At 34.5% G+C, this 26872-nt stretch overlaps 3 protein-coding genes across 6 annotated transcripts; all 3 read right to left on the reverse strand.

Moving 5' to 3' along the window:
- Positions 1–1527: 1527 nt before the first annotated feature.
- LOC112756260 (protein ESSENTIAL FOR POTEXVIRUS ACCUMULATION 1-like) lies at positions 1528–9672 on the reverse strand. Of its 2 annotated transcripts, none has more exons than XM_072198483.1 (9): positions 9360–9672; positions 8382–8470; positions 7351–8259; positions 7141–7270; positions 5794–6534; positions 3036–5652; positions 2436–2635; positions 2248–2307; positions 1528–2157 (listed from the first exon to the last, which is right to left on the reverse strand). In XM_072198483.1, exons 1-9 carry the CDS (start codon positions 9409–9411, stop codon positions 1784–1786), a joined length of 5172 nt encoding a protein of 1723 aa, XP_072054584.1. In that variant the 5' UTR covers positions 9412–9672; the 3' UTR covers positions 1528–1783. The 2 variants fall into 2 exon arrangements, with proteins under 2 accessions (XP_072054584.1, XP_072054586.1); XM_072198485.1 differs by having other exon boundaries at positions 8347–8470; positions 9360–9602.
- Positions 9673–10173: 501 nt separating this feature from the next.
- LOC112697955 (protein ESSENTIAL FOR POTEXVIRUS ACCUMULATION 1-like) lies at positions 10174–18473 on the reverse strand. 3 transcript variants are annotated; one of them, XM_025751360.3, is made up of 10 exons: positions 18149–18473; positions 17213–17301; positions 16210–17115; positions 15983–16112; positions 14711–15448; positions 11992–14593; positions 11662–11858; positions 11449–11508; positions 10988–11362; positions 10174–10648 (listed from the first exon to the last, which is right to left on the reverse strand). In XM_025751360.3, exons 1-9 carry the CDS (start codon positions 18198–18200, stop codon positions 10989–10991), a joined length of 5148 nt encoding a protein of 1715 aa, XP_025607145.1. In that variant the 5' UTR covers positions 18201–18473; the 3' UTR covers positions 10174–10648; position 10988. The 3 variants fall into 3 exon arrangements, with proteins under 3 accessions (XP_025607145.1, XP_025607144.1, XP_025607146.1); XM_025751359.3 differs by lacking the exon at positions 10174–10648 and having other exon boundaries at positions 10754–11362; XM_025751361.3 differs by lacking the exon at positions 10174–10648 and having other exon boundaries at positions 10754–11362; positions 17213–17335; positions 18149–18414.
- A 2847-nt stretch (positions 18474–21320) lies between these two features.
- LOC112697956 (protein LIKE COV 1-like) lies at positions 21321–26464 on the reverse strand. The gene is made up of 6 exons (XM_025751363.3): positions 25600–26464; positions 24691–24743; positions 24451–24560; positions 23047–23214; positions 22666–22890; positions 21321–21764 (listed from the first exon to the last, which is right to left on the reverse strand). Exons 1-6 carry the CDS (start codon positions 25798–25800, stop codon positions 21655–21657), a joined length of 867 nt encoding a protein of 288 aa, XP_025607148.1. The 5' UTR covers positions 25801–26464; the 3' UTR covers positions 21321–21654.
- Positions 26465–26872: the final 408 nt, after the last annotated feature.

Consider the following 26872-nt stretch of genomic DNA (forward strand, 5'->3'; position numbering starts at 1 on the left):
ATTTTTCTAGAAGAAACATACAAAGGATTGTAATCTTTCAGTTGTAGCTTTGATAAGTGTAGCATGTCCTCATCCCTTATTTTCCCATTCTTTTTTTTTCCTTACATGAACTTGTCTTCTGCCTTTTCCTTTAGTTTCTTTCTAATATTATTTAGCTCATGGTTCTAATTTCGATCATGGTGTTGGCACATTCAATGTAGACAGTTGGATATTACTAGGCACCTTCTTCATTGTGTAATTTTGTGGCAAGATATTAGAATTTTGCCATGGTAGTAGTAGATTTGTGGGTAACCAACAAACATGGTTTTTAGCAAGTGTGTTTATTAAACCTTAATCTAAATTTACTTTTCCAAATTCGAACGAAGGAAAACTATGGGTGTTAAAATCAAAGTTTATTATGGTGACAGTTATAGTAGGCAATATCTCCACATAATCATTGATAGCACAAAATTTCAAAATGATGGAGCCTGTTATCCCTCCACTGTTGGGAGTAGGAAGTGTTCGCTGCTCTGTAAAACCAGCCTCACGCTTTGCCCTCCAATTTAGGAACCAAGAAGCCCGAGCCTTCGCCCAGGCCACCAGGCCCGACTCTCAACTTGGAGTGGGCAGGCCAGCAAAGAGCAACTTCAGGCCCAACCCAGCTAACCACAGCACTTGTTCCGTCACCTTAAAGCCCCCACTTGGGTCACAAGTTGGCGCTACTCAACTCGGCGAGCATAATGTGCTGTAGAAAGTTATATAAACAATGAAAATATTCTATTTCCCCCCGAGGTGTTACTTCTAGAGCATTTCAAATCTTTTTATAGATTGAACAGATAATATTTTATTTTGGGACAACAGAAACTATAACTAGTTGTAGCTTAGGTAAATACTGAATTCTGAAGTTAAATATGAATTTTAGCTTAAACATTACAATGCACGTTTATAGTATTGTTGTTCACCATATTAGAATATTGAATTTTAACTTAAACATTACAATGCACGATTAAGATTTTTCTGCTTTGATATTTGGAATTTGATCGCAGTAGTAACTAAGCCCAAACTCAATTGTTGAGTAACATTTACAATCCTAAAAGGAAACTAGTATAGAGAAAAGGAATTTGCCCCAAAAGGAATTTGCCCCACTTATGGGCAGTGATAATGCTTAATCTGCTAAGCACTTATACAAACTTGTATAGATGACTGAAAAAACATTCTAGAGCCATTGATCAACGTAGTTTAGAGAACTCTTTCTTACTTTCTATAACCAACAACTATATGCAAAACTACTCTCTTTTATAAACAAAACATCAAGGTAAGACTTGAACGAAAAGCATTTATAAATCACAAATTTACAATAATTCTAATCTTAAACTTATATATGATGAAATTACGTTTCAATTATGACAATTTAGGAGAATTATTACCATTGATAGAGCCTAGATGAAGATGATTCCTTCAAGAACAATCGGAAATAAACATATTTTTCATATATCATGCTATGGAAAGAGCAATTGTTAACACCTAGAAGTACTCACACAAATCTGATTGAAAAATGAAAAGGAAATTAATTGAATTAAAGTGAACATAAATACTTAAATAGTATATCATCCTGGGCATGATCAAAAGTCAAACGAACTTCTACAAAATGGCAAAACTGGTTAAAGCAGATCAAATAAATGCTGCAACCATTTGTGTTAGAAAGAAAGAAAAGAGAATCCTAACTCGGAAAATGAATTTACAAAGTTCGAACAAAATGTATTTACATCTAACACAAAACTAGGGGTCCTCCTCCATTAACCTCTTAATCTTCTACTGTCTGGATCTCACCCATCATGATCCTGTTACTCACAACATTGAATCCCAAAACTGCAGGGCTAACCTTTTTCCCTTTCTTTGTCTTCTTCTTTCCCCCTCCTATCCCAGATGCTTCTGTGTTGTCCATATCCTGCATATCTGCATTAGCAGATAGCACACCGCTGGCACTGACTCCAGTAGCCTTCTTATCGGTTTTGCTCTGGAAGGCTATTTCCAAAACATCTGATGGTAACATATCCTTGTAGTTGAGGAACTTCTCAATGAATTCATGTTCCGGGTCATATGATCCAAGGTTTTCTACGAGAAGCAACTCGGCTTCGGATCTCGATTGCTTCAAGCAAAATTCAAGGAAACTTGTATCTGCATCCAACCGAAGAAACGGTTAGAATTACAGTTAACTTACTTTAGGGATAATGAACAGCAATCAAACAATGGAGCAGGTTTTCTTACCTTTTGTACCTATTAGCCGATCGCACTCGCTCTCACACCAATCTCGGAAGCCCATTGCCTCTGAAAATTACAAAAGGAAACCACAGGTCAGCTTCAGAAGCATGTCATATATTCAGGATGCAAGTAAACATGCAGATTCAGAACACTAGATAGGAAACAATGAAACAGAGCAACCAAGTCTTTTTTACCAGAATGCTTAGTCATGGAATCTTTTTTGGTTTTAAGCAAGGATTGAGATGAGGCAGGTGATGATGATAACAGAGACCGTTGCTCAGTTGGTTTGCTGCTCACTGATTTTTGACGAGATAAAGATGCAGGTGAACTCCCTTTAACAGGTGTATTCTTTAAACCCGAGATCCCTTGGCTTCCAAGCTGAGGGAAATCTGACCTGTTTTTGAAGACAACTAATTCATCAGTCATAGTTCATCAACTGTTTCCATCAAAGCTTGAATTTTATGGAAACAGGTCACAAGACTACATTTGTATATGTTACTTTGAAAATTCAAAAACATTTAAGGGCAAGCTGTTTTTTTTTTTTGGGGGGGGGGGGGGAGGGAGGGAGAGGGACACCATTTCTCAATCCAACAAAAAGAGAACGGTATATGATAATGGATATAGTAAAGGCAAGAATTGTGGGCATCATTAGATCCTCATAAGAAGTATCCATTACCCATTATTTGGCAGGTAAATACTTCTTTATTTACTTGTTGGGTACCATATAGAAGAAAATTTTATGGATCATAGTAACTACACAAATAAATTAAACAGGGAAGTGAGAGAAAACATACTGCTTAGTTTCCGGCTTAGACTGCTCAACTGGACCCCAGAATAAGTCATCATCCCCTTTGTATTTTGACTGAGAAGTAGCATGAGAATTTATCTGGATTGGAGATGCGGCTTTGGATGGAGAGGAAGCTGAGAATGACCATGAAGAACCACCATTCCGTATAGACTGGGAAGACTGCACTTTCTGAGGGGTAGGCATTGGGTTGGCAGGAACCGCAGAAGAAGACTTCTTCTCCTGCTCCTTTAAAATGTCCCTTAATGATGTCGGTTTAGGGAACTTAACAAAATCAGTAGACCATGCTAGCGAAGGAGTTGAGCTAGGTAGCTCCCTTTCCCCTTTCCACGGAACAAAGTCTCCCAACGAGGGGCCTGTGGGTATGGCAGGCAACACTTCTTTCTCCTGCAGTGAAGAGCGGGAGCTTTTGCCTTTTTCAATGGGGCTCGAAGAGATGGGCACTTCCACAGATGCATTGGGCACGGAGGCTTTAACTCCTGAACCCTTTGATTTTGTTGACTTTTTCCGGCCTCTTTTGGTATCTTTTGCCTCGATGAATTTTGAATCATCCGGTGATTCTGACTGGATAGCTATATTCTGAGAGGATGATGTATTCTTAGGAACCTCAGCATCTTTTTCGTTGGATTTCTTCAAAACTTCTTCTGCCAATAGATCATGTAGTGGACTTTTCTTGCTCTTAGGTTTTTGAGAAGTTTCCGTTTTAACCAGATGATCAGCATTGCCTCCTTCTCTATGACTTTCACCAGACACCTTTACATAGTCTGGATTGGCCACAACCCCTGACCAAGGAGTTGTCAGACTAACTGACTTGACAGAAGTAGCAATCTCAGATACAACCATTTCTGCCTCTGCCTTTCTCTGTTCTTCCTGTTGAATTTCTAATAAAGACTTTGGCTTGGCACCGGGAGCAGCCTTCCAGGCTCGTCCTGTAGGCATTTCAGTATGCTGTGTTATTACAGAATCAACTACCTTTGACTCAACCCTATCACCCGCATCATCGATACTTCCAGGAACACCAGCAGACACACCATGAACTTCATAATTAGCATCCTCTTTGACAGCAACTCCAATTTGGTTTCCCTTAGCTGTTGTTTGTTTCAGATTTGTTTCATTAGAATCTGGCTTTCCAGGTTCTGATTGCTTGGACAGCTGCAAGGCCGCATTTTTAGGCAATCCCTTTGCTTGATCAGAAGGCTGCAATTTTGAAGATTTTTGCTTTTTGGATTTCTTCTCATTGACCTTTTTGGGTTCTTGCGCATCAATATTTTGCACTACCACAGACGGCTCAACATTGTTGATTTCTCTTTCAGCCTGCTGCTCTTCATGCACAATATTTGATCTTTCCTTCATGTCTATGCTTGGTGGGAATTCAATCCCACATGATTCAGTGGCAAAGGAAATGGCATCACCAGGAGTCTCCAGAGACTTGGAAGTAAAGTCTGAAATAGAAAGAGGTTGCTCTGCAATCTGGTTTTCCTCTTTAGATATCTCCTGATCATGTAATAAGGGACTATCAACCACTGTTGGTGCAGGAAACATCTCCTGATTCTGCTCATTAGTTTGTTCAGGAACCGCAGGGCCCCAGCTTTTCTGAGAACCAGTATTGCCAAACAATTGATGTGGCAGATTTAAAGGAGAAGCTTCATCACTTAAATTATAACAAGAGTCCTGGCTACTCATAGGTATATTTAAAGAATCAGTGCGGAGTTCATCAAGCACACCGGGCTTATTTGATTGAGAGCTCATGGAAAACATCCCCTCTTTTGATTGAAGTTGAGAAGGATCCATGTGCAAATTCCCAATTGGAGGTGTACCAGACTGCATATGTCCATAAGACGAATTAGCAAGTCGCTGGTTAGATTGCTGGTCTTGCAGCACTTGAGACAGCAATTGCTTCTGCTGTTGCAGCAATAACTGATGCTTCTGCTGCTCCTCCTGCCTTTGTTGCTGCTGAAGCAGTAACAATTTCTCTAACAATGGCATCTGCTGAGCTGGGGCAACAGCCTGAGACTGCAACTGCATCAAGTATTGTTGCTGTAACAAATTCAATAGTTGTGGATCTTGAGATATACCAGAAGAAAGTAGCTTCTCTGCTGACAAAATATTTGCGGGGTTATCAGTTGCTTGACCTAGTAAATTGCTCAGGGACAATTGGTTATGTGCTGGCAGCCTTTGCTGTGGAACGCCAAATGGCACTTGAGAAAAATTCTGATCATGATGGAAGTCAAATTTATTCTGAAGTGGATGTAATCCACCCTGCAGAGGATGATTTGGCCATCCAGAAGCACCATTATTTAAACCAACAGATGTCCTGTCAGATAATCCCTGGATGATTGACAGCAAATCAGAGTTTTGGGACTGAGTCTGCCGAGAATTGTCGCTCATTGAAGATAAAAGTTTTGAATGCAGGGCTGCGTCCAGGGGAATATCTGGTTTTGGCGCAAGGGAAGCTGCATCAGGCCCTGGCCAATATGGGTAAGCACTAGGTAAGGATCTCTGTCGCTCAAGTGCTAGACTATTGGCAAGTAAGTAAAGGTTGTTTCCATTATCTACTCCAGAAGGACCAAGATTAGCAGAATTATTTCCAATAAACCCTTGTAAACCTGAAATGCATACATTAAGAGTTAATGATTTCCAAACATATCTGATAAAGTCAATAAGGTTTTTGTTTTTGTGGGGGGGGGAAGGGGGGGGGGGAAGGGGGGGAGGGGGATACAGCTAAAAAATGCATCGAAATTATTAACCTTCGGATAAGGCAAGACTTTCGAGCGGCGGACTTCCCTTGTTACCAGACATAAGTGACTCCAGAAATCTATTTTCAGCTTCTGTAGCAGAAGTTTGCCTAAGCCTAGGATCACTTCTCAATGTCTCAAACTCACTCAAACCAGCAAGGGTATTCCCAAAGGGAGCAGAGTTCTGGCGGCCAGGTATGTCAGTAAAGTCATTCGGTTTTGGAGCAGAAAAACCCGGTGGTGGTCGGGCTTTAGCTCGTAAATGAGGCATGACATCACCAAGAGGTAACCATGGTGAATCAGCTGCTGAATTATCAAGACGAACAGGTAAGTCAATACCAAAATATCCAGACTCAAACCATCCAATAATATCAATTCCTTTGAAAGGACCCTGAATTTGACCCTTAGGATCCTTATATAAAAGGGATAACTCCTCCGGTGGGGTCTGCACTACTCTCCTGCTTCCAAGTTCACTATCCAGAATTCCAGATAGCTGCCTCTTAAGAATGGAATCTTCACTGGATTGCCACTTCCCGACATCTCTTGGATCAGATGAATAATCCAAAATTCTTGACCTTACACCATTAGTTGCATCACTATTATCATGCAAGAGGGTGGTAGTTCCATGTTCACCCCCTGGCATAGTTCGCCTTGCAACACCATGATGAGCAGAGATATTTCCTTCAACTGACAAATCTTTGTTATTGGGGACCTCATCAGTTACTCTGTTAATGTCTCCATCTTCAACTCTTTCTGAACAAACACATTAGAGGAAAAGCGGAAAAGAAGTCACTTGAGACAGAAACAAGCACATTCGAAATGCCATATGAAGAGTATACTACCACACATTGGCAAAAATATAAAATTAATGAGTTATGTAAAGAGTAGAAACCATGTGAATATACTTATCAGACCAACTAATACTGAAGAATGTATGCTTTTAAGTTCCAAACAATGTAAGCAATATGGAAGTAGAGATATTAACTTGAAAAAAGAAGGGAAAAAAAGAAAATAGAAACAATTAATCAAGAAAAACACCTATTGCGTTGTCTGAAAAGACCCTAAACCCCATTCATAGGGCTGCCTTATTTACATCTATCTTCTTAGTGATACATTCATTCTTTTATCAGGATTTAAGATAAATTAGATCATGTAATCTACAAACTAGTATCTAGAAGCATAACAATGTGTTCACTTTTCATTCAAAGAGACTTTCTATGATTAGTTAATATATCCAACTTCCAAAATTTCAGAACAATGATTTCATGAACGTTGAAGTTGACTTAAAAAACCAAGTTCAAAAGTGTAATCCTGCACCACAACCTATATGTAACTTTATAGTTTATGTCCAGTACATACCATAGAAAGGTGAACCTCCAGGTTTCGATCGCCTAGTATGCGAAAAATCTGTTGAGCTTCTTCCATCTTTAGGCACCTGAGGTGCTCCACTAGTAATAATCTCCCCTTTGTCAATACCCTTTAAAATAGACTGTTTAAAAAAAAAAACAGATAAACAACCTAAAATGAAAATGGAATTCAGTATAACGGAAAACAAAAAATATCATTTACCAGTTCTTCAGAATTTGGTGCCAGAATTGCTAGAGGTTCCAATGGTTCTTCCTGTGTAAGATTAGGTACCTGCACAAAATCATCAGCTAGTTTTCTATTTCTATCCATTTTAGTCACTCTGTAAATATCAAGCAACTTTGTCCTATTATATCTGAAGGGAGAAGGTTCTCCGAGACCAGTTTCAACTTTTTCTGGTAAAGATACAGGATAAGAGTTATTCGTGAAGCTACTGTTAGAGCCACCCCAGTCATGACCATGAGTAGAAACTGGGGTCATATTCTCCCCACGCCCACGCCCAGAGGAATATGTGGAGCCTTCTTGCTTGTTTGGGGTACTGTTATGTTGATGGGGAGGCTCTGACCTACCACGGCCCTGTGAGAAGCTAGGTCTCCATGGCCGATAATGATCTCCCTCCTTTTCATCCTTTCCATGATTGGAAGTGTGAGACAAGCCTTTGTCCAGATGTATATCAACTTCTTTTCCAGAGTCGCTCCATTTTTCACGAAGACCTTCTGGTTCCTTATTATCAGGACCCCAGCGTGTGTTCCACTTACTCTCACGCCGCTGGTCAAAGTTAGTGTCTCTGTTTCCGGAATCATTCCGTCTATCAGCAGCACCACGACGAACTTCTCCAAAGTTCTTTGAAGGCAAATTTTCTGTCCAACGCTCCACTCTCCGAGAATCACCAAGATCTTTCTCTCCATCCCTCCACCGATCCTTCCGTATGGAGGACTTAGTGTCCCGCTCTTCATCACGCCAACGATCACGGCGTCCACTTTCTGAGTCAAGCATGGACGGCCTAAAGACATCTTTTCGCTTATGAGCATCATGCACATCCTCTCCATTTCCAGATGTCTTAGTGGTCTCCATGCGAAGACCAAATGGAGGACTTAAAGCCACATGGTTTTCCTGAGAAACAATACAGAGATAAGAAGCCGGAAAATTAAAACACTTTGATGGGATTACAGACCTTTAAAAAGGAATAGGAGCACACACTATATGATAAAAAACCAGGAGGACTTAGTACACACCACAGTTCCTCTTCCAGATTTACTTTCCCCTGGCTTTGGCAGAAGCCATTGCGGTGAAAGTGGAATTGGATTGTCAGAGCCCTGAACATCTGCGTCAACAGGATTTAAACTTCAATTATTGTTCCAATCTTAAGAAAGCTAAGGCATTCACAGCCTCAAGCTGTAAGACGGACATGTAATAAGCCCATGCAGATCAACAATAATATAAAACAGTTAAGGCATTATAAAACAGCTGGTTAAGCTAATAACATCACCAGCATGTACAATTCATGCTTTGATAAGTATGTACCCTGTTTTCTGAGATGAACTTAAATCCATTTATATTAAGGAAATTTATCATGCAGAGACAAAAAAAAAAACATTTATCTTATCATGCTAAAAAAATGACTATAAGTCAGTACATCAATGAACACTAAACAAAAAGACATGGCAATGATAGCAGCCTAATCTACAATGTTGTTATTCAAAGTTCTTTTCCAAGCATACATCTCAATTTTATTTTTGAAAAGTAAAAATGTTCAGCTGTTGTAAAAGCACTAAATTTTGCAGCCCGCAAGATCAAAGAGAAAGAAAAAAAAGTGACAAACTTCAACACACGCACACACACAAACACAAACACAAAAAAAAGTGATATATAGCTAAAAGAATCTTTGTCGTCCTCAAGTCCACACACTGATATCGGGGCACAAACGAAGAATCTCAAAAATTTCAAAAATATCTCAGCTTTCTGGTCCTCGAGTCCATATCTAAAATAAATGCTACTAAAAAAATCAAATACTGATAATTTCTTTTTGGAGAAAAATGAAGAAACGAAAGCGTATCGGCTAAAAAACGAGGCGAATGCTCAATGCGGCAAGTGAAAAGCTCAGTTACGAAACCCAAAACCGACCAAGAAAGACTCTTTCTTTGTTCACACAAAAGCAAAAACCCTAATCACCAGAAAGAAGAAGAGAAGCTGAGAAAAACCAGGAAGAGAACCTTTGGAGATCTTCAATGGAGTGCGAGAATCAGAGGTGGCGCGTTGAGCCATTAGAGAGTGAGTGAGAAGTGAGAGATGAAAACCCTTGGTTTGTGAAATTTGGTTGCGAGCGATGAGAGAGTGAAGAAGCGAAACGGTGGAACATAGGGTAAGGGTTGAAGCAAGATAAAAAATTGGGGCTTCGGCGCACGTTAGTGCGTGGTACTCCACTGTGTTAAGTAGTGAAGGCAGCCAACTAAACTTCTAAAAAGTATTCTCTTTCTTCCGTGAGCTATGCTGTTCAAATTCAATTCAATTCGATCAAATTAATTTATTTGTTTTATTAAATTATTTAAAAATATTGTTTCTTAAAATTGCTTTTATTTTAGGATAATACTATATGAAGTCGATATTTATATTTTTAACGGAAAAAAATAGTAATAATCTTCTCTTTATTTTATAATACTCAAAATTAAAAAAAAAATACTAATCTAGCTTAAATTGCAATAATATTTCGTGTCAAATTATCAAATCCATCCGAGTCATACAATAAACACCTCTAATCATCATGCCCTGTCATAAAAATAAAATAATAGGAAATTAATTCCGTGTCCATTTCATTCTTATTTGCTCAACATTGTATGCATTTTACAACTTTGTAATATTGATTTTCCGGATAATCTCACTAAAGTTTGGATTTTATGAAAGAGGTCCCTCTATTGCTCTCAGGTTTCCTGTTTTTCTTTATAAAATTCTGAAAATTTTTTTTTTTTTAAAACCGAAGCATAAATCAAATTTATTTTTGTTTTCATTTCAATTTTAATATAGAAACAGTGAAAATAATAAAATATATTCCTTTTCAACCTTTTGTTTATACATTTTTAATTACAAAATTATGAAAATAGAAAATAGAAAGGCACCATAAAGCCATTAGAATTTCTGGTGTGCATAATTGTTATTGTTGGTGCACACACAGTGTTTGCCCTAATGCCTGAGTTAATGTTGCTAATACAGGGATACAGGTGTAATTAAATTAGCAGTATAACTGATTTTTGAAACATATTGATAATCCAACATGGTTATAGTATTTAATTCCATCTATGATCTGTGTTATATGTGATGATGTCTTTGTCCTACAGGTTGGATCTCTAAGACTAGTTAAATAACCATTTCAGCTCGTTAGGAGATTAGACTAGTTAAATAAGCCAAGTTAGTTTCAGAATCAGTTAGATATAGTTAGTTCAACTTGATTAGAACATGATTTCCAAGTCCTTTTTGTGCTACTTCCGCCATGCTCGCATGAAAATCTCTACAAAACATAAAGAAAACCACAGCATTTTAATGTTATGCAAAACAATCACTACTGTTCTGTAATTTAGAATGTTGAGGTTTAGTTCAACAATGACAATGCACATCAAGAATTTACTGCTTTCCTTATTGATATTTGGAATTCGATCGAAGTACAAGTGTTCCACTGTAGTTAAAATTTACAATTCCAGAGGAGAAAATAGTATAAATAACTTCAATCTTTATTTACAAAAAAAGGGCAACCCGGTGCACAAGCGTCCCGCGTTTAACGCAGTGTTCCAATCTTTATTTACAAAGTTAGAACAAAATGTATTTACATCTACTGCAAAACTCCACTAACCTTAATCTTCTACTCTCTGGATCTCACCCATCATGATCCTGTTACTCACAACATTGAATCCCAAAACTGCAGGGCTAACCTTTTTCCCTTTCTTTGCCTTCTTCTTTCCACCCCCTCTCCCATATGCTTCTGTGTTGTCCATATCCTGCATATCTGCATTAGCAGATAACACAACCCCGGCACCGAGTCCAGTAGCTTTCTTATCGGTTTTGCTCTGGAAGGCTATTTCCAAAACATCTGATGGTAACATATCCTTGTAGTTGAGGAACTTCTCAATGAATTCATGTTCCGGGTCATATGATCCAAGGTTTTCTACGAGAAGCAACTCGGCTTCGGATCTCGATTGCTTCAAGCAAAATTCAAGGAAACTTGTATCTGCATCCAACCGAAACGGTTAGAATTACAGTTAACTTACTTTAGGGGTAATGACAGCAATCAAACAATGGAGCAGGTTTTCTTACCTTTTGTACCTATTAGCCGATCGCACTCACTCTCACACCAATCTCGGAAGCCCATTGCCTCTGAAGATTACAAAAGGAAATCACAGGTCAGCTTCAGAAGCACATCGTATATTCAGAATGCAAACAGCTCTATCCAACATAGCCACTAAAACATGAAGATTTAGAACACCAGATATGAAATAATGAAACAAAGAGCAACTGAGTCTTATTTACCAGAGTGCTTAGTCATGGCATCTTTTTTTGTTTTCAGCATGGATTGAGATGAGGCAGGCGATGATGATAGTAGAGAACGTTGCTCATTTAGTTTACCGCTCACTGATTTTTGGCGAGTTAAAGATGCAGGTGAACTCCCTTTAATGGGTACATTCTTTGAACCCCAGTTCCCTTGTCCAAGCTGAGGGAAATCTGATCTGTTTTTTCATAGACAACAAATTAGTCAGTCATAGTTCATCAAATCTTTCCATTAAAGCTGGATATTAATGAGAAAAATAATCAGTGTCAAAATATAAAAATAACCAAACAGGGAAGTAACAGAAAATATACTGCTTAGTCTCTTGCTTAGATTGCTCAATTGGACCCCAGAAGAAATCATCATCCCCAGGGTATTTTGACTGCAAAGAAGCATGAGAGTTTATCTGCATTGGAGAGGCAGCTTTGGATGGAGAGGAAGCTGAGATTGACCGTGAAGAACCACCATTCCGTGTAGGCTGGGAAGGCTGCACTTTCTGAGGGGTAGGCATCGGGCTTGCTGTGACAGCAGAAGACGACTTCTTCTCCTGCTCCTTTAGAATGTCCCTTAATGATGTTGGTTTAGGAAACCTAACAGAATCAGAAGACCATGCCAGAGAAGGAGTTGGGCTAGGTGGCTCTCTTTCCCCTTTCCACTGAACAAAGTCTCCCAAAGAAGGGCGTGCAGGTATGGCAGGCAGTACATCTTTTTCCTGCAGAGAAGAGCGGGAGCTTTTCCCTTTCTCAGTGGGACTCAAAGAAACGGGCACTTCCCCAACAGTTGCATTGGGCACAGAAGCTTTAACAACTGAACCCTTTGATTTTGACTTTTTTCGGCTTCTTTTGCTATCTTTTGCCTCAATGAATTCTGAATCATCCAGTGATTCTGACTGCACAGCAATATTTTGTGAGGATGATATATTATCAGGAAACTCAGCATCTTTTTCATCAGATTTCTTTGAAACTTCTTCTGCCAATAGATCATGGAGCGGACTTTTCTTGCTCTTAAGATTTTGAGAAGTTTCTGTTTTAACAAGATGATCAGCAGTGCCTCCTTCTCTGTGACTTTCACCAGACACCTTTCCAGAGTCTGGATCGGCAACAACCCCAGCCCAGGGTGTCGCCAGACTCAATGAATTGACAGATGTAGCAACCTCAGATACAAGCATTTGTGCCTCTGCCTTTCTTTGTTCTTCCTGTTGAATTTCTATCAGAGACTTTTGCTTAGCACCAGGAGCAGCCTTCCAGGCACGTCCTGCAGGTATTTTATTATGCTGTTTGGAAACAGAATCAACTACCTTTGACTCAAGCCTATCACCTGCTTCATCAATGTTTTGAGGAACACCAGCAGGCACGCCATTATCCTCATAATTAGCAGACTCTTTGCAAGCAACTCCAATTTGGTTTCCCTTACCTATTGTTTGTTTCAGATTTGTTTCAGTAGAATCTGGCTTTCCAGGTTCTGATTGCTTCGACAGCTGCAAAGATGCATTTTTGGGCAATCCCTTTGCTTGGTCAGAAGGCTGCAATTTTGAAGATTTTTGCTTTTTGGATTTCTTTTCATTAACCTTTTTGGGTTCTGGCGCGTCAATATTTTGCACTACCACTGACAGCTCAACATCGTTGCTTTCTCTTTCAGCCTGCTGCTCTTTATGCGCAATATTTGATTTGTCCTTCAGGTCTATGCTTAGGGGCAATTCAATCTCACATGATTCAGTTGCACAATTAATAGAATCACCAGGATTCTCCAGAGACTTAGAAGTAAAGTCTGAAACAGAGAGAGGTTGCTCTTCAATCTGGGGTTCCTCTTTAGATATTTCCTGATCAGGTAATTGGGGACTATCGACGACCGTTGGTGCAGGGAACATCTCCTGATTCTTCTCATTAATTTGTTCAGGAACCACAGGGCCCCAGCTTTTCTGAGAACCAGTATTGCCAAATAATTGATGTGGCAGATTTAAAGGAGAAGCTCCATTGCTTACATTATAACTAGTGTCTTGGCTGTTCATAGGTAAATTTAAAGAATCAGTACGGGGCTCATCATGCACACTGGGAATATGTGATTGTGAGCTCATGGGAAATATCTCCGGTGATCGAAGTTGAGAAGGATCCATGTGCAAATTCCCAATTGGAGGTGCACCACCCTGCATATGTCCAAAAGAAGAATTACCAAATAGCTGGTTGGATTGCTGGTTTTGCAGCACTTGAGACAGCAACTGCTGCTGCCGCAATAACTGCTGCTGCTCCTCCAGCTTTTGTTGCTGCTTCAGCAGCAATAGTTTGTCCAACAATGGCATCTGCTGAGCTGGAGCAACTGCCTGAGACTGCAACTGCATCAAGTATTGTTGCTGTAACAAATTCAATACTTCTGGATCTTGCGATATACCAGAAGAAGGTAGCTTCTCTGCTGCCAAAATATTAGCGGAGTTATCAGCTGCCTGGCCCAGTAAATTGCCCAATGATAATTGGTTTTGTGGTGGAAGCCTTTGCTGTTGAATGCCAAATGGCACTTGAGAAAAATTCTGATCATGATGAAAATCAAATTTATTCTGAAGGGGATGTAATCCACCCTGCAAGGGATGATTCGGCCATCCAGAAGCACCACTATTTAAACCAGCGGATGTCCTGTCGGATAATCCCTGGATGATTGACAGCAAATCGGAATTTTGGGATTGAGGTTGCCGAGAATTGTCGCTTGCTGAAGATAAAAGTTTTGAATGCAGTGCTGCATCCAGGGAAATATCCGCTTTTGGTGCAAGGGAAGCTGCCTCTGGCCCTGGCCAATACGGATAAGGACTGGGTAAGGACCTCTGTCGCTCAAGTGCTAAACTATTAGCAAGTAAGTAAAGGTTGCTTCCATTATCTACTCCTGATGGGCCAAGATTACCAGAATTATTCCCAATAAACCCTTGTAAACCTGAAATACATACATAAACAAAGGTGAGTTAATGACTACAAAACATAACCAATAACATCAAGGGTAAATAGGGGGGAAATAATAAATAGAGCAAAGCAACGCAAGGAAGTCATAAACCTTCGGATAATGCCAGACTTTCAAGTGGAGGACCTCCTTTGTTACCAGACATAAGTGATTCCAGAAATCTATTTTCAGCTTCCGTGGCAGAAGTTTGCCTAAGCCTAGGATCACTTCTCAACATCTCAATGTCAGTTGAACCAGCAAGGATATTCCCAGAGGGGCCAGAAGTTTGACGGCCAGAGATGTCAGTATAGTCATTTGGTTTAGTAGCAAAAAACCCTGGAGGGGGTCGAGCTTTAGCTCGTAAATGAGGCATGACATCACCAAGAGGTAACCATGGTGAATCAGCTGCTGAATTATCGAGACGAACAGGTAAGTCAATACCAAAATATCCAGACTCAAACCATCCAATAATATCAACTCCTTTGAATGGACCCTGAATTTGACCCTTAGGATCCTTATAGAAAAGCGATAACTCCTCTGGAACCATCTGCATTACTTTTCTGCTTCCAAGTTCACTATCCAAAATGCCAGATAGCTGCCTCTTAAGAATGGGATCTTCATTGGATTGCCACCTCCCTACATCTTTTGAGTCAGATGAATAATCCAAATTTCTTGACCTTAGACCATTGGTTGCATCTCTATTATCATGCAAAAGGGTGGATCCATGTTCACCTGCTGGCATGGTTTGCCGTGCAACACCAGGATGAACAGAACTATTTCCTTCAACTGACAATTCTCTATTACCGTGTACCTCATCAGACACTCTGTTATGGTCTCCATCTTCAACTCTATCTGAACAAATACATCATGGGAAAAACTCCAGGTCACTTGATACAGAAGCAATGACATTGGCAAAAATAGTAAATCAATGAGCAATTAATATTCAAAGATGTAAGCTTCCAAACAATGTAAGCAGCATGGAAGTATAAATATTATCTTGAAAATCCAGAGAGAAAAAAATCTAAAGAAACTATCATGTTGTCAAAAGAGACCCTTAACTCTACTCATAGGACTGGCTTTGTTTACTTCTCTCTTGTTAAGGATACATTTCATAGGGCTGGCTTTATTTACTTCTCTCTTGTTAACGATACATTTTTTTTTATCATGTTTCAAGATAACTTAGGATCCTGCAATTTACAAACTAGCTTTAGAGGAGTAACATAATGTTCACTTTTCATTCAAGAGAACTTGTATGATTAGTTCATACAGCCAACTTGCAAAATTTCGGAACAATTATTTCTTTAAGGTTAAGAAGACTTAAAGAACCCAGTTCAAAAGTTTTATCCAGCATCACGGCCTATCAGTAACTATAGATATAGTATATACCTTGCAGAGATGCACTTCCAGGCATCATTCGCCTAGTATGTGTAAACTCTGTTGAGCTCTTTCCATCTTTAGGCATCTGAGGTGCCCCACTACTAATAATGTCCCCTTTATCAATACCCTTTAAGATAGACTGTTAAAAACAAAAAGCATATGCTAAGTCACTTGAAATAATAATGTAATTCAGTAGAACAACGATAAATAAATAAATAATAAAAAATATCAATTACCATTTCCTCGGGATTTGGTGCCAGAAGGGCTAGAGGTTCCAATGGATCATCCTGTGTAAGATTAGCTACCTGCACAAAATCATCAACTAGTTTTCTATTTGTTTCCATTTTAGTCACTCTGTACACATCAAACAACTTTGTCCTACTATATCTAAAGGGAGAAGGTTCCCCATGTCCACTTTCAACTTGTTCCAGTAATGTTCCAGGAATAGAGTTATTCATGAAGCTACCACCAGAGCCACCCCGGCCATGTCCTAGAGTAGAGACTGGCGTCGTATTCTCACCACGGCCACGTCCATAGGAATATGCAGAACCCTGCTTGTTTGGTGTACTGTTATGGTGATGGGGAGAATCTAACCTTCCGCGGCCCTGTGAGAAGCTAGGTCTCCATGGCCGATAATGATCTCCCTCTTTTTCATCCTTTCCATGATTAGAAGTGTGAGACAGCCTTTTGTCCAGATGTATATCACCTTCTTTTCCAGAGTCGCTCCATTTTTCATGAAGACCTTCCGGTTCCTTATTATCGGGACCCCAGCGTGTGTTCCACTTACTCTCACGCCGCTGGTCAAAGTTAGTGTCTCTGTTTCCCGAATCATTCCGTCTATCAGCAGCACCACGACGAACTTCTCCAAAGTTCTTTGAAGGCAAATTTTCTGTCCAACGTTCCACTCTCCGAGAATCACCAAGATCTTTCTCTCCATCCCTCCACCGATCCTTCCGTATGGAGGACTTAGTGTCCCGCTCTTCATCACGCCAACGATCACGGCGTCCACTTTCTGAGTCAAGCATGGATGGCCTAAAGACATCCTTTCGCTTATGAGCATCATACACATCCTCTCCATTTCCAGATGTCTTAGTGGTCTCCATGCGATGGCCAAATGGAGGACTTGAAACCACATGGTTTTCCTGAGACACAATACAGAAATAAGAAACCGGAGAAGTAAAACACTTCGATGCGATTATAGAGCATTAATGGTAGGATAAAACTGGACACAGTACACACCACAGTTCCTGTTCCAGATTTACTTTCCCCAGGCTTTGGCAGAAGCCATTGTGGTGAAAGTGGAATTGGATTCTCAGAGCCTTGAACATCTGCACGAACACGATTTAAGCTTCAACGTTTTTTCTAATATCAAAAAATTGACCATTAAAGTTTAAAATTTTAACTAAAAAATGTTAAAATCACAGAAAACAAGCTGGAACAATATCAACAAAGTTTGTCAAACACTTTAATTCCCCCAACGAAATCAAATTCTAAGTTACACAACCGTAACCCTGAGCAATAAGCAGCACATGTAACAAACTCATGCAGATCAACTATATATTATGATTCACTACATCGATCAACACTAAACAAAAATGACATGGCATTGGCAGGACCCAAATTTCAAATGTTCAATGTTGAGTACATGTTTTGGAAAACAAACGTCCCAATAAGTCCAATTTTTTCCTTTTTCAGGCATATAGAGACAACTCTCAGCAAAGTGCCCCAATTTTATATGGAGAAAAAAAAAAGAGTGATATTCAGTTTGTTGTAAAACCATAAAAAATTTCACAGTCCGCAAGATCAAAGAGGAAGAAAATCGTCACACACTTCACAGTATCAAAAATACTAACAACATGCCATATTTTCAAAAAAAGATACAGCTGAATGTAACTTTCTCGTCCTCAAGTCCACACCGAAACATTGATACAAAAGAAGAATCTCAAAAATTAAAAAATATATAAACTTTCTGGTCCTCGAGTTCATATCGAAAAGGAAATACCACAAACAAAAAATTGAAAAAAAAAAGTAAAATTCAAATACAACAGAAGCATATCGAAGATAAACAAGGCGAATGCTCAATGCCGCAAAGTAAAAGCCTCAGTCACCCAAAACCAATCAAAAATACGTTTTTTTTTTTTTTACAATCAAGCAAAAACCCTAAACAGCACGAACCTTTGGGGATCTGCAATGGAGTGCGAGAATCGGATGTGGCGCGTTGAGCCATGGAAGAGTGAGTGAGAAGTGAGAAATGAAAACCCCTGGTTCGTGAAATTTGGTTGCAAGCGATGAGAGAGTGAAGAAGCGAAGCGCGGAAACATAGGGTAAGGGTTGAAGCAAGATAAAAAATTGGGGGTTGGGTGCACGTTAAGGATGTGGAACACCACCGGCGCACGTTAGCGCGTAGTGCTGACTGTTAGTAAACTATGAATGACGAGAATGTAATGAAAAATTATTATTCTTGCTGGATATTGGAAGTTGGAACACTCAATTATGTCGCACTCATTAATTTTTCTAAGCTGCTATTAAATATCGGAGAAAATGATAAATGAATCCTTTACTTCACTTTTTAATTCATAAATATTTAATTTTTTATTTTTTTTAATTTAGATATATCTATTTTTTATATTTATTTAGTTTTATTAAATATAATTTTTGTATTAATTTAGTTGATATGAATATTAAATAAATTATACTTAAAAATCAATACGTCTAAATTTTAAAAAAATTATAGACTTAAATATCAAACTAAAAAATTATGTATAAAATTTTTGTCAGAATTTATTTGTCTTTTTCCTTTTAAATATTATTATTTTTTTGTCATTATGTCGTCAATTATAATTATTTATATTAAAAATTTTGTATATAAAAAATATATAATTTATATATATATTTATTAAAATTTAAATATATAAATTAATATAATTTATATTAATATTTTTTAAATTTATACATATAAATTAATATAATTTATTTATTAAAAATAATTTAATATTTATACTAATTAAATAATAATTTAAAATACTAAAAGTTATTGGTCTCTATTTTTTTTAATTTTATTTCATTTTTTATTATTCATATTGAGCATGAAATTGTTAATTCTCTTGTTGGTTTATGGGTATTTTAAGAGTAAATCTCTTTTTTTAATTTTTGGCTACCTATTCAAAAGATAAAACAGTCTTTTACAATTTAATCATTTTTATCTAATCTCAAATTATTTAAGTAATTAATTTAAATAGTATAAAAATATCTTAAATCAATTGCTTAAATAATTAAGGATTGATTAGATCAATTAATTGAATGATTAGAAATATATTAGAATTTTCGTATAACAAAAAAACAAATAGTTAAATATCGAAAAAGATATTCACTCATATTTTAATAAATAAAAAATAGATGAAAAATTTTAAATCTTTTATTCCTAAAGTGAGTATTAAATCTATCATAGACTTGGTTTTGGTTCGTTCCACTAAACTAACTCCTATTATAGTTTGAATATAATGAGATTATTAAGTCAATGTTTTTGAGGGTGAATTTATGTGAACTGCCTATGATCTCATGTATGCTCAATTGGATCAAGAATTTTAATTTGTATTAATTTAACATACCAATTTAGAATTATTATACTTTTTTTGAAGAAATAACGTGTTATATTTTTTAATTTTGATTATGACATATCACTCTTATTTTTATTAATTAATAATGAACGTAAGTTTTTTTTTTTCAATAAATATACAACTCAATAGTGAATCATCTCAATTGAAAAATCTAATTATGATAGTCAAGCATTACAATTAGATCTTATCGCTTATTAACACTTAATAGACGTGAGACCCACAACATGAATAATCAATTTTTTAGATTAAATATCTCACTCCCTCAATTGGATTTTTATTTGAAATCACCTACTTCTTATATCTTCACAAAAAAAAAATATTTAAATACGTGTTTATGTGAAAATAATATTATAAAATATTAGATGAAAAAATTCATATTTTATAATTTAAATAAAAATTCAATTTAAATTTGTTATTTTTTATTATTTTTAGTTTTTTTTTTATGTTATATAAACAAAAATGCATTGGCAAAAAACCATTGTTTAGAATGTCATGATTAAGAGATAAGGAAAAAAAATAAATTGGACTAAATTTGCTTAGAAAAATGAGAATTAAAAAAAAATAATTGAGGGGACAAACCTCCCTTAGAATGCATGAGACGCCAACCAAAATTTGCTTAGAAAAACAATGTTTCAATGTTCTTTTAGAATCAAGAATAGATACAACAATTTTACCCTTTTTTTCACAAATAAATTTAGTGTCATAGTCTTCTGTCAAAGCTAAGCCAATAAGAAATAATGTAAGTAATCACATCCACTATTTTTATTTCTTTTTTTTTAATTGACCATGTAAAATACTTCGTATTTTTCTATATGTATATTCTTAGTATGACTCCACTAAAGTGAACAAACTGATAAAATAAAATATTTAAATTGATGATGAACAGAAAATATACAATAAAATAGAAAACGAAATGAAACGGAATAAATTAAAATAGAGTCAAGGGAACAAATTATTCTACTTTCTTGTTAAGATAATTTAGTAGTAAAATAATGGAGTTATATCCATTCCATTGTTGAGATGTCTCAATATATAAAATTAAAATGTGATGTATGTAACAATGAGTATTTATCATTTCGATCCAAATTGAAAGGAAAAAAATAAAGTAAAATTGAATGGATCGATTTAATTTATCATTTTTTATTGGTTTAATTAGTTTGTTGGTTCTTATAATTTCGTAAAATTTTTAATTAGGTCTTTGTAATTTTTTTTCTTTCAATTGAGTTCTTGCATCAATTTTTTTTAAATTGGTTCCTACATTTTTTCTTTTATTTGGGTCTCTACACCAATTTTTTTTTTTTTTAGTTGGGTAGTCCCTATAAAACTAAGTCAATTACTGCCAAAAGGGGCATAATTGAAAAAAAAAAAACAGTGTAAAAACCCAATTAAAAAAATAGTATAGAGATCTAATTAAAAATTTCGCGAAACTATAAAAACTAATAGAATAATTAAACCTTTTTTATTTTACTTTTGTATTCATTCGTTTTTATTTAAACCGAATAAAAAAACCATATGACTTTAATTTTGATATATTAGTGGCGTAAAATATTTATATAGTCGTGCAATTACGTTCATTTTTTTAGATAATCATTCATGTAATTAATGTCAAAAATAGTTATTTTTGCTTATGTTACATAATTTAATACACGTGTAAAATCACTTTATACTAACAGTGCAACAAAATTAAATTATATATATATAACCTAATCTTAAGCATAACTAAAAAATTATTGATCTAAAATTAATTAATCTCTTAATTAGATACTATCTCACTCCAAAAGAGTCATATCTTTTGTTGGGTCTACTTGTGTTCCTTTTTTTCTACCCTACTCACCATAGAAGAAGAGCCTACTAAATAAACTCTTCCAATTGAGATTTTGGAACTAAAGTATTACATTCTCTCCAATTTTGTTAACCACAAATTTAGGTTAAGTAATAAAATATAATTAAAGGATATCCTCTAGAACAAGACAAAAAAAAAGATTCTATTTGCTTAGGTCAAGGGGCAAATGCCATTAAACTAAAGTTAAAGAGATGAATATATACTTTGGGTAGTATAGTTAGTTATACTTGTGATGCTGCAAAGGTTGGTATTCTTGTTGCTAATTTGCTTTGATCAACATCCACTGTCGTCAATAATTGAGGAATTGACATCCCACCAGATATAACAATTTCTGTATCACATACATTAAGATTAAAAATTGTGCACGTTAAAAACCATGATCACATCATAATTAATCAAAAAGTTCTATCAATCAAATATAGAAATAAAATTATATATAGATGCATTTTTGGAGATTAATATATTTTTCTATCATAATTCACATAACCTTAGATATATGATAGAAGCATAACATCTTTATATGTTATTTTTTAGGGTTTGTGAATGATCTTTTAGAAAGAAATAATAATTTTTTTCCTATGGAGAAAAGTATCCTTCATAATCACATTTAAAATCTCCATCAATATATATTTTTGTGAAGATCCACAACACCTAAATATCCCCAAATCCCCAGAATTTTTGTTTCCAATGGGCATTATTTTAGAACTTTTTTTTGGGAGAAGATGAATTAGTCCTTCAATGCTTTTTTTTTCCCTCATAACCATTTAGGAAGATGTGTATTATGAGTTTTATATAATAATAATAATTTTAAAATATATATTTAAAATTTAGAGAATCCAAATTTATTTTTTGCTTTTAAGTATAAATCTGACATATAACACATGCTTAAATTTTTTATTTCTTTTAATGATTTGATTATTTGTATTTTTTAAAAAAATTAATAATAATTATCAAAGACTTAATATAATCAGTATTTTTTTAATATATGTTCTTTTATATATTTTTTTAAAAATTTCGGTTAAAAAAAAAAGACAATCCAAGTAACCAATCTATCTTACCAAAACTCAAATTTAAAGCGAATTTAGTTGACTTAAAATGTCAACTCTACTTGACTTTTGATGAGTTTGACAATTCGATTAGAGAGCGAATTAAGCTTATTTTACTATATACTTAGTGACATATTTAACAAATTGTTTAGGGAAGATAATTTCTCCAAAGAAAATAAATTGTACCTATGCCTTCTCGGACAGACAAATTGGGCCTTAGAACATCATTAGGGTTCATGAGAAGAATGTCACCCAAATATAAGTGGTTGGTTGGAACATAAACACATAGAAGCTCTTGTTCATCTCTGTTTGTTCTCAACACTACCGATGATGTTATGAATGCCAATGCATACTCTCCAACACGTGGGTGCCTTATCAATGCCACTTCCTTGAATGCATTTGAGTTTTGATCTGTTCATAATTACAACAATCTTGTTTCTAATTATTATACACCTTTTTAGACAAAAATAAAAACTTATATATGAAGATATTTTTATGTAAAATTATTAATTAAAAATTATTATCTAACGGCTTTTAATTATCAACTTTACGTGAAAATGATTGTACCTGGTGAAATTGCTACACTAATTTGCTTGGAGGCAGCATATATATAGCTTACAAGAGGCATTTTTTTGATGAACCATTCTCCAAGGGTTAGAACTGAAGTTCCCAACCATGATGACATGAATATTCCAACCAAGAATATGAATGTGATTGAGGTTGCAAATCCCAGACCTGTCATTGGTTTATTAATCAAAACCATATTAGTCTTGCAAATTCTGTACTACTTCTTATTATATTAGGACTATGATCACATGAATTCTTAAAGTTGAAACCCCAAGTTCCTAGATGGCACAACCCCATATGTTTCTCACTTCATTTTATGGGACAAGTTGTTAGTATTCATATACATTAATCTATAAATCTAATTACTCATATGACTTTATATGAAAATAATGTCTAAAATATTGACAAGTATTGTGTTAAATAGTCGAATTAAACATGTTAAATTATCTAACGATTTTTTACTATATATTATCTTTATATAAAAATATTTTTATCTGAATAATTATTTTATATACTTATGATTTTTTTCTATTAAAATTCTACGCTCCACTAATCAAAATTAGTTACTAAATATATAATAAATTCTAAAAGTTTTTTTTTAGAAATTTATTGTACTATTTATTATTACTATTTTAATTCAACAAAGGTAACATATTGTTGGTTTATCAAATGAAACTATGACCTAATTTTGCAAAGACGTGGTGATAACATGATATTACATGAGACACTAATCTTAGAGAATATCATTGCAATTTTTCTTAATTATAATATATAACAGGATAAAATATATTTTTTGTCCCTAAAATTTGATAAAAAATTTAAAAATACTCCTAAGTTTATTTTGTTTCAATTTCGTCCCAAAAGTTTTCGATTTGCATCAAATATATCCCTAATGGTTAATTTTTCAAAAAATTTAAGACTAATTCAATAACAATTTCATAAGAACAACCCTCAATACAAGCAAATCAAGCATATTTTTATGCATTATTGTTAGATTGGTCTTAAAATTTTTAAAAATTTAGTCGTCGAAAGTATATTTAATGCAAATAAAAAACTTTTACAACAACATTAAAACAAAAATAAATTTACAGATATTTTTAAAATTTTTACCAAACTTCAAATATAAAAATTATACTTTACCCTATATAATATCAAAGCAATATAACCAAGCACATACACAAATAACAAATACTTGAGCAATAAAAAAAATGAAACTAATAAGGTGAATATTCACATGTAATTGGCTTCATGTCAAGGTAATTATTGAGAATTGTTAAATTATAATTTAACAAAATTTGTCAAATTATTTAACAATTTTTAACGATCAACTGCACATAAAGACAAGTGTACATTAACTTAATAATAATACTATAAGAGTGAGTTGATAATTAAGAACGAACTTACCAAAAATATTGATCCCTAGATGATTAAATATAGGGGAGAAGAAACTATCCACAAAGTGGATAAAACCCCAAGTGATGTAGAATGTTATAGCGATTGGAAAAAGGATTACACTGCAAAATTACATAGTATTTTGTTTGAGACACTGTGTGAATATATGTAACAAAATAGAACCATCTCAACAATATTTGTGAATCCCAAAAAAAAAAGAACATAGAAGTTATTAGATAAAGTAAAGCATACCATCCTGTCATGAACTTCTTTGATGCCCAGCTGCGAATTACTTTTAGAAACGCCTGAATTATTAAATAACCAAAGAAATTCAAATTCATTTCACTGCATCAAGGCAAATTAACAAGATATATGATATGTATGTACAATAATTAACATAATTACTATTGGAACAAGCAGGGTTTTATTTGAAGTAGTGACACTTATGTTTTTTCGTCTAAATGATTATGAAATCAAAATATAATATCATTTTGTTTGGGCGAAATCCTAGTTATCTAAGAGAACATGTTAATATTCGATTTGATCTCTGAAATTTGAAGTCGAATTTAAATTGATTTTTAAAGTTATAATTGACTCAATTCAACCTCCAAATTTTATAATAGTAACTTACGTTAGCTCCTGAGCTGATTTTCGTGAATAATTTGTTGATTTTGTATGTTAACTTGTTAAAATTTGAATTTTTTGCCTAAATTTTATGTGACTAACACTTATTAGACCTCCTAAAAACTTGATTGGCTTCTCAACATCCTCACCAAGACGTCCATTTGGAAATTTTGTGCTGAGAAAAATAATTAAATTTCTAAAACTCTAATAAATCTTAATTACATAAATAAATGTATCATCGTCAACGGATATTAACTCAAGGATTGATGTGAGTTATGATTGTAAATTTTGAAGTTCAATTTGACTCTATCAAAATTTTAAGAATCAAATTAAATCCGACCTTAAATTTAAAGGCTAAACTGAATATTTTTTTCTTATAGAAACTTAAAGTACACACAAATCTTTGAACGTAAAAGGCAATTTCGTGAACACAATAATTTTTTTTTTCTTTGTAATAATGTAAATCAAACAGGACATATTACAATGGAGGAAAAATGATAGAAATTAAAAAGAAAAAATATATATAATTTGACGAACCTCTTGGCCAGTGTGATGATGATGTGGGGTGGGAGTAATAGGGCCTGGTGATGAATTATTAGAAGAAGATTTAAAGCCTCCATTTTGATCAGAAATGGTTGAGACAGGGATCAAAAGCTCAAGATCTCTGCTTGCAGCCATGATGTTTTTTCTTTGATTCCCAATTGTTGTTGTTGATGTTGTCTCTTTTTCTCTTTTCATGAAGAATTATTAATTAGGGGGAATCATGGATGATCATATGATTCATGATCATCAATTTGGTCACTCACTTCCTTAGAGGGATACTCGGAGAACCATGTAACAGAAAATGTTGAACTCTAACAAATCAATAAAGGGTTGTGTTCCATTTGTCCTCACCTTAATTCCTTCAATTAATAGTCTTAAATATCTACTTACTTTTATAACATATATTATTATGTGTTCATGTGTTTTTTTTTTTTTTCTCAAGGGAAAAAAGTTATTTTAGCTTCAAAGTTTTTTATATAATTGAAAAGAAAAATAAATTGAAATTTTCAAAAGAATTATTATTAGTCGGTTTTTATAAGAAAGTTGCAAATATTTTTTTAAAGTTTATCTAAATATATAAAAGTATTTTTTTCTTTTCTTTTTCCATTAAAAAGGTAACTAATTATATATGGACTTTAACATATGTATGTGTGGAATTGAGCCACGTCTATAGTTAACTTCGAAGAAATGGGTCATTTTTTTCCTTTAAATTATAAATTTAACTCAAAAAGCAGTAAAAAGGTGTTTCAAAATTTTGATATAATATTTTAACGAATTCTCTAAATTTTGAATTTACTTAAGAGAATAAAATATAATTTATTATTATTTATTTTATAAGTAAACAAAAAAATATAAAAAATATTTAAAAATAAAAAATCATATTTTATTTTTTTAAATAAAATTTAAAATTTAAAAGTTTTAAATTCAATTGAGTCATGTCGGATTTCTAATAAGTAATAACATAACTCCAATGATAGTGATTTAATTAGGATATTAAAACAAGATACATGGCTTTAGTTTGAAATTTTTTTTTTATATATATAAAAAGAATCATACTTTATTAAATTGATTTAGTAATTAGCTCCTTATTTTGATTAAGCAAGTGTCAAAACGTTAAAATTTTAACTTGTATATGCAGACAAACTTTTAAGAACTTGTTTGAAAACCATTTAATATAAGAAAAAAAATTCTATTTAAAAAAAATAAATTTATTTTTATATGAAATTTAATTTTATTATTTAAAATGACTATAATATATTAATAAAAT

The sequence above is a fragment of the Arachis hypogaea genome, chromosome 6, assembly GCF_003086295.3.
Source record: "Arachis hypogaea cultivar Tifrunner chromosome 6, arahy.Tifrunner.gnm2.J5K5, whole genome shotgun sequence".
In the NCBI taxonomy this organism is placed as follows: Eukaryota; Viridiplantae; Streptophyta; class Magnoliopsida; order Fabales; family Fabaceae; genus Arachis; species Arachis hypogaea.

Excerpts from the sequence above, each read along its gene's own strand:
- LOC112756260 (XM_072198483.1), bottom strand. The coding sequence starts at position 9,411 with ATGGCTCAACGCGCCACCTCTGATTCTCGCACTCCATTGAAGATCTCC. Across the intron at positions 7,271-7,350 it reads CACCAAATTCTGAAGAACTG|TCTATTTTAAAGGGTATTGA; the intron begins GTAAATGATATT and ends TTTTTTAAACAG. Across the intron at positions 2,308-2,435 it reads TTCCATGACTAAGCATTCTG|AGGCAATGGGCTTCCGAGAT; the intron begins GTAAAAAAGACT and ends TGTAATTTTCAG.
- LOC112697955 (XM_025751360.3), bottom strand. The coding sequence starts at position 18,200 with ATGGCTCAACGCGCCACATCCGATTCTCGCACTCCATTGCAGATCCCC. Across the intron at positions 17,302-18,148 it reads TCCATTGCAGATCCCCAAAG|ATGTTCAAGGCTCTGAGAAT; the intron begins GTTCGTGCTGTT and ends GTGTTCGTGCAG. Across the intron at positions 11,363-11,448 it reads TCGGCTAATAGGTACAAAAG|ATACAAGTTTCCTTGAATTT; the intron begins GTAAGAAAACCT and ends GGTTGGATGCAG.
- LOC112697956 (XM_025751363.3), bottom strand. The coding sequence starts at position 25,800 with ATGAAAAGAGAAAAAGAGACAACATCAACAACAACAATTGGGAATCAA. Across the intron at positions 24,744-25,599 it reads ATCATCACACTGGCCAAGAG|GCGTTTCTAAAAGTAATTCG; the intron begins GTTCGTCAAATT and ends TTAATAATTCAG. Across the intron at positions 22,891-23,046 it reads TAGTGTAGCAATTTCACCAG|ATCAAAACTCAAATGCATTC; the intron begins GTACAATCATTT and ends AATTATGAACAG.